The 9,812-nt window shown below is 34.1% G+C and overlaps 2 protein-coding genes across 2 annotated transcripts; one reads left to right on the plus strand and one right to left on the minus strand.

Moving 5' to 3' along the window:
- The first annotated feature begins 510 nt into the window (after positions 1-510).
- On the plus strand, positions 511-2,723 carry LOC109596018 (pre-mRNA-processing factor 17). Its single transcript, XM_020011471.2, has 4 exons — positions 511-1,098; positions 1,325-1,666; positions 1,724-2,272; positions 2,329-2,723. The coding sequence occupies exons 1-4, from the start codon at positions 576-578 to the stop codon at positions 2,649-2,651; spliced, it is 1,737 nt and encodes a 578-aa protein (XP_019867030.2). The 5' UTR covers positions 511-575; the 3' UTR covers positions 2,652-2,723.
- Positions 2,724-7,673: 4,950 nt separating this feature from the next.
- LOC109596025 (high mobility group protein I-like) lies at positions 7,674-9,812 on the minus strand. The gene is made up of 3 exons (XM_020011477.2): positions 9,711-9,812; positions 8,137-8,370; positions 7,674-8,051 (listed from the first exon to the last, which is right to left on the minus strand). The coding sequence occupies exons 2-3, from the start codon at positions 8,333-8,335 to the stop codon at positions 7,978-7,980; spliced, it is 273 nt and encodes a 90-aa protein (XP_019867036.2). The 5' UTR covers positions 8,336-8,370; positions 9,711-9,812; the 3' UTR covers positions 7,674-7,977.

Genomic DNA, 9,812 nt, shown 5'->3' on the forward strand with positions numbered 1-9,812 from the left:
ATCCTATTTTGAATTTCTAACTCGAAATAAATATTTTTGGACAATGGATCATCTAATTACATCAATAGTCACCATATTACAAATAGTTAAAATTTATTAAAAAACGAGTTTTTTATCCGTTCCTTTTACAACTTATGCCATTTTAAATTGAATTATTTCTTTATACAACAGATCAATTGAATTCCGAATATCACTTTAGGCGAAAAGTAAATATTATAATACATTGAAATTCCTTCAGAAATACAACTAAATAAAAAAGAGGAATTCCTACCTAGTGAATTTACCTGGAAAGTGTCTACTTCAATTAAGTAGTTGGAAAAAGGGTAAAACGAAAGCACTAAAACTATAGGCCCACTAGATCTAATTTTACCTCAAAAATTTTGTTTAAATTTCAAATTCTGTTTCTTTTCAAGACTGTTCAATGAAAATAGCATTGAAAACTAAATCAATGTTGCCAACGTCAACTGATGATGATTAATGTTGCAGTGGCGCCAATAAACGTTGGTTGGTTGTGGCAGTTGTTTTGACATGTTTAAGGTTATGTTGTACATTGTGTTTGTAATTCTTCAAAAACCATGTTAGCAATCCAACAATATTCTGATAGCAGCGACGATGAGCGATGTGATGAGCCCGGAGATTCAAAACCCATAGATGAATCATCCCAAGATCATCTAAAACCATTGTCTACCGAAAATGAGAAGTTCTCCGTGAAAAAACAGTTGCAAGTATGTTCGGCCCCAGTTGTACTCCCAACTGGCGTTGACGAGGGCATTATACACATACATCCAGATACAAATGAAGTAAACTACAATCCCAAATATGAAGAGTTGTTTGCGCCAATGGTTGGACCAGAGAACCCCTTCAAAACCCAGCAACAGTCAATGAATAAGAATACTTTAGCTGGGCATGTCGAACCCGCGCACGTTAGTAGTTTTCAATTCGAAAATCAAAGAAGAACGTTTGCCAGTTTTGGATATGCTTTGGATCCCTCCGTTAGTGGAGAAGGATCTTCCCTGAAAGTTATCGGTGCCAATGAAGCTAATAATGATTCTGCAGAAATTAAAACTGTTTTTGAGAATACAAAACTGAGGCCTTTAGGTATGTTTTGTTTTAACTTGTAGGATAGTGGATTCTGAACTGGGTATATTAATTTTTTGTGTAATTATGTGTTTGATTTAAACAAATATGATGATTTAATGGTTAATCATTATTCTATTGCAGATTAATGGCGGTATATTTTAATTTTTATTTAATGTAGCATCTTGTATACAAAAGAAATTTGTGAAATTTTCTAATTTGATTTTTTCTATTGAATTTTTAACAGACAAACGAAAAAGAAAGAAGAACAACGATGCGAGCGATATCGAAGGTTTCCTTGGTCCATGGGGCGGTTTTGTGGATGAGCAGCGCGTGATGAAGCCATCTGAAGAGGAGGCAATTGAATTGGAGGAGTTGGTGTCGAAGAAAACGAAGCGCGGTAAACCGGTGGAGGAGAAACACATTGAGGAAAAATCTGTGTTGCACATCGGAGATGCGGTGGACTATCAAGGCAGGTCGTTCTTGCACGCGCCTCAGGACGTAGGCGTTAACCTCAAATCGGACACGCCGCCTGACAAATGCTTCTTGCCCAAGTCCCACATACATACGTGGTCTGGACATTCTAAAGGTAATGTTATAGTGTTCATCACTAGAAGTATCATGTCCTAATTCCATGTTCTTTCAGGCATTGCTGCGATTCGATGGTTCCCTCGTACAGCCCATTTGTTCCTGTCAGCCAGTATGGATTGCAGAATCAAGTTATGGGAGGTGTACAACGAAAGGCGGTGCATCCGCACCTACTATGGTCATAGGCAAGCAGTGCGCGATATTAACTTCAACAATTCAGGAAAGCATTTCCTGTCTGCCGGTTACGACCGTTACATAAAAATGTGGGACACAGAAACTGGCCAAGTGCTGTCCCGGTTTACAAGCAGAAAGATACCTTACTGTGTGAAATTCAATCCAGATAGAAACAAACAGCATTTGTTTGTGGCTGGCACGTCTGACAAGAAGATTATTTGCTGGGATACAAGATCTGGTGATATTGTTCAGGAATACGACCGGCATTTGGGCGCCGTTAATTCTATAACGTTTGTTGACGAGAATAGGAGATTTGTTACGACGTCTGACGATAAGAGTTTGAGAGTCTGGGAATGGGATATACCAGTCGACATGAAGTACATCGCTGATCCTACTATGCACAGTATGCCTTCTGTCACACCTGCTCCCAATGGTAAGAGATTTTTTGATTATGAATACAAATTTTATTAATCGCATTGTTTTTTGCAGGAAAATGGTTAGCGTGCCAAAGCATGGATAACAAAATTGTGATCTTCTCCGCCTTAAACCGTTTCAAAATCAACAGGAAGAAAGTGTTTACAGGTCACATGGTTGCGGGTTACGCGTGTAGTTTGGACTTTTCGCCAGATATGTCGTATTTAGTATCGGGAGACGCGGATGGTAAATGCTACATTTGGGACTGGAAAACGACGAAACTTTACAAAAAGTGGAAAGCGCATGAGAATGTGTGCATCAGTACCCTATGGCATCCCCACGAATCGAGCAAGTTGATTACTGCCGGATGGGACGGTTTAATTAAGTATTGGGATTAAATTCTATTTATTTTTATAATGACAAATTTATATTGTAAAATATAATTATTGAATAAAGATATTAGATTCTAATCTTGAATTTACATCTAACTAAAGACACATTTTAGATTGAATTTTAGAATCAATTTTTGGAAAATTATAATATATTCTTTGCTTAAAAAAAATTAAATTAACATATGATCTTATACAGTGTGTTAGGGAAAAGAGTTCCGAAAATTTAAACATGGGTTAAACTCTTTAAAAACAATAACTTTCTCAAATACTTTTTTTTTTTGAAGAATCCATATTTTGGATTTGTTTTTCACTACCTGTCACTGGAGTCGAAAAGTGTGCAAAAATGTGATATCAAAAATCAAGTGTTTGCAGATATAATATTTTTGCACCCTTCTCGACATCACATGATTTTCAGTGTCATATTTTTGCAAATTTTTCGACTTATATTCCTGTAGTGGGTAGTACAAAAAGAAAATCCAAAATATGAATTTGTCGAAAAAAATGTATTTCAGAATGTTATTGCTTTTAACGAGTTTAACCCGTGAATAAATTTTCAACACACGTTTCACTAACACCCTGTATATGAAACTTTTCTATTAAAAGTTTTTCCAGAGGTTTGGAGCAAGAACAAATTTCACAACAAGTGAATATTTTTCATTTATTTTGTAAAATCTAATTAATTATTGATTAAAAACTTTAATTTATAGTTTGTGTTGATGCAATTTGTCAACATAATTACACATATTAATGTGTATCGATACGACTCTTAGTCCATCGCGTCGAGTCGAGAAACACCCACAGTAATATTAGCACAGATAATATACCACTATATATTATTAATTTAAGCACTTAAAACATTTGTCAATAAAATAAACACCATTGTTTGGTGGAAAATGTTGGTGACAACCGCTAACAAATTTTTAAAAATTTAGATAAATAAATCAGTATTATATTTACTGAATATAAATCAATAAAAAAATTCGATCCCTTCTATAAGAGATTCTTAGTATTAATGATTAATGAAAATTTGTTAAAATATGATAGACCATGAGAGATATTTACGAAAATGGTAGTTAAATGTTTTGAGATATGTGTTCCTTTTAAGTTTAGTGTACAGTAAAAGCTCCTTATTCACGCTTCCTACACTCGTGGTTTCACTATTCGCGGATTAAAAAAATGTGACCCAATTTCTGTATTCACGACTAAAGATTTCTTTATTTGCGGATCAAAATCTGAACATCGGTACAATATCCTTTGTAAACGCGCCGTCAAATAAACTAATAAAAAAGTAAAATAGACCTTATTACAACTATGCCGAAAGTATGTTGTATATTTTCGGCCTTTGACATTAGCCGCCTTTGCGGCGTTCGGTTGTTTACGACAATTCAAACAAACAGTTCCATCCTTTGGTAAGAGCCGCATTGCATATGCATTTATAGTTTCATCTTTCCATTCGTTACAAAAATTGTGATCGAGTAATTAATCAATAAATAAATCCGAAGATAAAATAAGGTCGTTTGTAGCTTCAACTTCACTCTCAGCTAATATTGTTCGTAATCCAGCAATAGAAAAAATGGAAGTGGCGTTATCATTATGGATCGAAACCAAAACCAAAAAATGAAATGAAAATTCATCCGTGTATGGAACAAAATCTTATTTTTAAGAGGCAAATTGTTAATGCTTCTGCTGAATATCAGTCTGAATTGAAAGAGCTTCTAAAAACTGCCAAGCAAGAAAAAATTATAAAATTCTTTAAGCCATTGCCTAAGCCTGAAGATAATAATTAATCAGTATGGTTGAAAACCTCAATTAAATTGATTTTTTATATAGATTTGTTCTTTATTTTGTCACCTAGGAACGTATCCCCTATAATCCTATATAAATTACCATTCTATATTCACGGTTTCTGTATTCGGCATATTTACGGTACATATACCCCGCAAATAAAGAGCTTTTACTGTAATTGAACACTCTTCAAATATGCTTAGAATAAAATTTCTATTTTTAAATTTGTTAAAATTTTCCATAATCTAACACTAGTAATCGGATTGTGTATTTATTTCAAGCAGTTTATAATTAATTTGTGTGAATTTTAAAATTTACGAAATGGGTCTAAATCCGATATTTTCATTTGTGTCGTGATTCTTTTTACGAAAAATCAAAAAATTATCTATGTCTTTAATAATTGTAAACAATTCAATTAAATTTTCATTTAATTAAATTTATAATGTCATTTTGTATAGGAATAAATCTTGTTTGCGAATATTTTACTTGTACTGATCAAATAAAGCCAAATCTAATTGGTGCTCATTTTTGTTGACTATTAATTCGTTCATGAATTTCGAGTTTAACAAAAACTTAAACTAAAACATCCCTTAATAAACCTTTTAGAATTACGAAACCTACATAAAATAAAAAAGTTGTTACACAATTCGGCAACTAGTATTACTCTGTAGAGAAAACAAAACGAAATTAGAATTACTTCATATTGAAAACCTATTAATATTCTAATATCTTCTCATACGATCATTATTGTAAAATTATACAAGGTGGCTCACACCTTATCCAAAAAATTTTAACTACACACTCACTGTTACGTAAGAAGTCGATTTATCATGTTTTTAAAAATTTTTCGGATAAGTTGTGAAACACCTTGAATACATTTAAAAAAAAATGATAAATCGACTACTTATGCAAGTTGCGAAACTCCCCGTAAACGTATTAATTATACCCGAGTCATTTGGAAATCGTCATAAGATATATGAGAATTTTCGCTTGATACGCTTCGTACGTAATTCATTTGGATATTATCTCGTTTTCGTGTCTTGCGTCCTGCATAGAACGAACGTCACGAGCGTGGCGGTTGAAATACTGGAGAAATGTAGAGCTCCAGGCTGGATCTACCTTGTGGTCCTAAGGCTGAGTACCACTCCACAAACCAGTGGCAGTGGGAAGCTAACGGATCCAACCTCATTTCCAATCCATTCCCAGGAAAATTTCCGATCTTCATTTGTCTTGATAAAGTATCTAGTAGCATTCATTGATTTTGGTAGCTTTTCAATACAATCGTTCCAAATTTCTTTCGTGTGATTTTGAACTTTTTCGTAGAATTCTTTCATATTTGTCCGTCTTTTTGCAGGGATTTCACGATCAATTTCTTCTCGGAGGTTTTCCATTGGATTGAAGTCTGGATTTTGTGCTGGCCAAGGTATGACACGTACTCTTTGAGAAGCGAACCATTTTTTAACTAACTTAGACATATGTTCCGTATCGTTGTCATGCTAGAAGGTTCACCTTAAAGTGATGTTACCTTCAGCAAATGGAAGCATATGATTCTAGAGAATGTCACGATTAACAAAACATTATCCATTATCCCGTCTAACTTAACCAGTGAGTTAATGTGGGATGTTCTGATAAAAGTGTCGCGAACAACAAGGGTTTTTGTTTGCCTCTCTACAGAGTTCGTCTTGCTTTTTCTACCAATTTTGGAAACTCCTTCTGAAACCTGCATGGATGCTGAGATCCTTGTTTGGTCAATTTGGTTTTCTATCCATTTAGCCTTTTATTTAATAGCTGGAAAAGCAGCCCCAGACTATTGTCAACTACCACTACGTTTCAGATAGGACACATATATTTAGAGTTGAGCCTCCTGTTGTTAAGTCGTGCAAAATTGAAATGGGTTCGTCTATTATTTTAGATGTTTTTTACAAAATAAGTAATAACCTACTTCTCACAGTACTAGAAATTACTTCTACATGCAATACAATGGCTCGTTCTTGTCAATTCTCAAAATTTGTTTGTCTTGATGCTTCCTTTCACAACCTTTCAGCCTCGGCTACCCAGATGAGGCAGTTGAATGCCTATTTTTTGGTCACCTACCGCGTTGTGCTATGCATTCTGTATATAATGTGCCCCACCAAACTCAAATCTCACGAGCCGTCACTGCAAACTTTGCAATATTAATTTGCCTTTAACCACTTGTATAATGCGGTACTTAATTTCAGCGGATAAGTGTTTTCCCTAGATATCTTTACCGTACAGAATTCTCAAATGAAATAAATTTAAGTCAGAAAACTTGTTGCATTTAAAAAGTTTCGAATACCAATTGATATTCGAGCTGCTTACCTTCGTATAAGGTCTTTTGGCCTACCGATTTATCGCCTTTTTTTGGACTTGCTTCTATCAGCAAACCATAGTTGCCAACATAGTGACTGGTGTATGGGACGCTTTTGCTTGAGTATGCACGATGGTCATGTGTTAGTAGGTCGGCGACGTGGAGAAACACGTAATCCTCGCTTTGCTGTGGAGTCATATTCATAACACTATGGATTTAATGGTATGGGGTGGTATTGGTTATGATAGCAGGTTATCTTCAGTTTTAATTAGAGACTATATGACATCCCAGCGATATGTAGATGAACTTTTGGAACCGTATCTTCTGCCAGACATAAGAAGAGATCTCCGACTAATTTTTCAGCAAGATAATGCTCGCTCCACATATTGCCAGGAATAGATTAAACTTCTTAGAAGCCTCCCATATGAATTTACTGCCTTGGCTACCTTGATCTTCAGACTTTTCCTCAATCGAATGTTTGAGATGGTGCGACGCTTAAGGAATTTACAACACCCCCATGGGTTCTTAAGGAACCAAGGTCAAATTCAATTAGTGTGGGATGAAATATCACAAGAAAATATCGATAATCACATATTAGATCGATATCACAACGCGTCAATGAGTGTTTTAATCAAAGACGAGATTCGACACATTATTAGCTTCTGACAATTTATGCTTCAAGATTTTTCTTTAATTATTTAATAAATTATTATTCTGTAAAATGTTAATATTTTTCTAAAAATAAATTTGGAATAAATCAATTATATCTAGATGTTGCGCTTTTTTTGCATTTTATGTTTTATTTCCTTTTTCAACAAGATAACAGAAAATTTACTTTTTTGAAATATTACCAAAAATAATATAGTGAAACGTTTATAAAAAAAATCAGTATATGTTCATTTCATAAAAACATGTCATTATTATATAGAATTTATTGTACCAAACTTTGTTCTATTAAAGTTTTACAAAAGAAAGCTGATCATTTATAACTGTAGATATCAAATATTCAAATAATATTCAAATTGTTCAGCTTCCTTCCATAAAGTAAAGAGATTCTTTAATCTGCAAAACTTACAAGAAAATTTAGGATTTTTTATATGTATATATATACAGTACAAAATTAAAAAATAAAATTATTTTCTAGAACAATGTATCATAACCTAAACTACAGTTAAAAGAACACTAATACAAATACATTATTCAAAATACAAAGTAGACTTATTCGTCATCATCGTTCTCTTCAGTGTCATTTTCCTCGCTGTCTTCAGTCTTTTTCGGTTTGCGACCGCGGGCTAAATAAAAAAAATAAAAACAGTCAATATTTGCTAAATGAAAGAAAATAATATTAATAGATTATTAACAAAAAATAATAATTACGTTTGCCGGTGGCCTTGGGGGCAGCCTTCTTCTTGGTGGTGCCTTTTGGACGGCCACGTCCCCTCTTCACGGGACTGGCGCCATCCTCAGCGTCGGCCTTGGAGTCCTTTCCGCGCTTCTTTGGCTCTGGTTTCTCGGCTTTTTCGGCAGTGGCTGCGGCTTTGCGGCCACGTTTTGATGGGGAAACTTCATCAGGCATGATGCTGTTAGATTTCAAATCAATTTTCTACTTTCCTAAAAATAGAAATAATTATAAATTTATTAGTATTACAATACATACACACAGAATATGTAAAAACCGAGATTTTTGTTGACGTTTAGAAAAGAAATTACAGATCAAAAACGTCAACAGATCTTAATGTAGCTTTATCTGTCCAGAATATCGAATGTGCAGAGTATAAATATGGTAAACGGTGAATTTCAATGTAATTAAAATTGATAAAATGGGAATGAAATTGGAATATGTAATGTTGATATGGTTGTATTTACATCTGACACGCGTGTGACTTAGTGAATGAATGAAATAATTGAATGGCAACATATTACATTAAAACGGAAAATCAAAATAGCACATTTGACAGTTATTTCAAGATAAGAGAACTTTAAATATAACTTTTTTGTTAGTAATTTACATTGCTAAAACATTCTTTCAAAACCTTATTAAAATGATTAAAATAGGAAAAAATACATAATTTAGTGACTTTTCAAAGCGTTGCTCATGTGTTAATAAAGAAAAGAAAAAATTCAGATTTTACAATAAAACGTATCGAAAGCGGTTCAATAACCGTAAGGCGTTTGGCGCTTTAATGCATTTCAAAGTAAGTAAAACACCTCGCAGTGTTGTTTGAATTTAAAAGACGCGTCATAGGTAGAAGCGTCACCACGCATAATTTTCTGTTTACACCAACCCCACCATGTAATTTACACAAACAGTAAACACTTACAAGACACTAACAAACAATTTTTTAATAATCCCAAAACAGAGCGTGTTTGTAAACAATACTTTTGGCGCGAATTCATTAGTTTGAATAATGTAATCGCCGAAATTTCGTAGAAACATAAAAATTCTCCTTTTAAAAAAGCCGAAAGGATAAAAAAATTTAAGAGATTTATTTAACCACGAAAACTACACAAAAATAAAAGCGGTATAATTAGAAAAAAACAAAATGCTCATTAAGTACCCCCGCTAAATCGGACAACTTAAAAATTCTTTCCAAATTTGCGAGGGCACTTTCAGAAAGAAACACAACATTACCAGACGCGTCGAAAAATCAGCTTAATTCTAACGTAAAAATCAAGTAAATCGTCCGAAGAACAGCAGCGGAATTAATTTTCAAAGTTATAATCCAAGCGAGTGGGCTTGATGCCGCCGAACCGAGTCAGCCATGCCAGTCAAAATAATTCAATATTTCCAACGTCGAAAATTAATTCCTCTGCAAGTACGCTACGCACGACACGGTAGCCGTCCGTATAAAATCAAGTAAAAAAACTATTATTTTACCAGTTTTTAACGGAGTCACAAATAAATTCGTACAATTTACAATTAAATATAGAACGGAATAAAATACACTTACCAAACCTGAGGATCGGCGACGATTGCGTTGGTCGGTCGTTGCACGAGAGGTAGTAAGGTGGCGCAGATATCACCCGCCAAAATCGCCTAGCCTATGGGAGCC

The sequence above is a fragment of the Aethina tumida genome, chromosome 1 (assembly GCF_024364675.1).
Source record: "Aethina tumida isolate Nest 87 chromosome 1, icAetTumi1.1, whole genome shotgun sequence".
NCBI lineage: Eukaryota > Metazoa > Arthropoda > Insecta > Coleoptera > Nitidulidae > Aethina > Aethina tumida.

What these genes read in the sequence shown, in the direction of transcription:
- LOC109596025 (XM_020011477.2), bottom strand. Translation starts at nt 8,335, where the DNA reads ATGCCTGATGAAGTTTCCCCATCAAAACGTGGCCGCAAAGCCGCAGCC. An exon ending in CCCCAAGGCCACCGGCAAAC is followed by an intron (nt 8,052 to 8,136) that starts GTAATTATTATT and finishes TTTTTTATTTAG; the next exon opens with CCCGCGGTCGCAAACCGAAA.
- LOC109596018 (XM_020011471.2), top strand. Translation starts at nt 576, where the DNA reads ATGTTAGCAATCCAACAATATTCTGATAGCAGCGACGATGAGCGATGT. An exon ending in TACAAAACTGAGGCCTTTAG is followed by an intron (nt 1,099 to 1,324) that starts GTATGTTTTGTT and finishes AATTTTTAACAG; the next exon opens with ACAAACGAAAAAGAAAGAAG. An exon ending in TGTCACACCTGCTCCCAATG is followed by an intron (nt 2,273 to 2,328) that starts GTAAGAGATTTT and finishes TGTTTTTTGCAG; the next exon opens with GAAAATGGTTAGCGTGCCAA.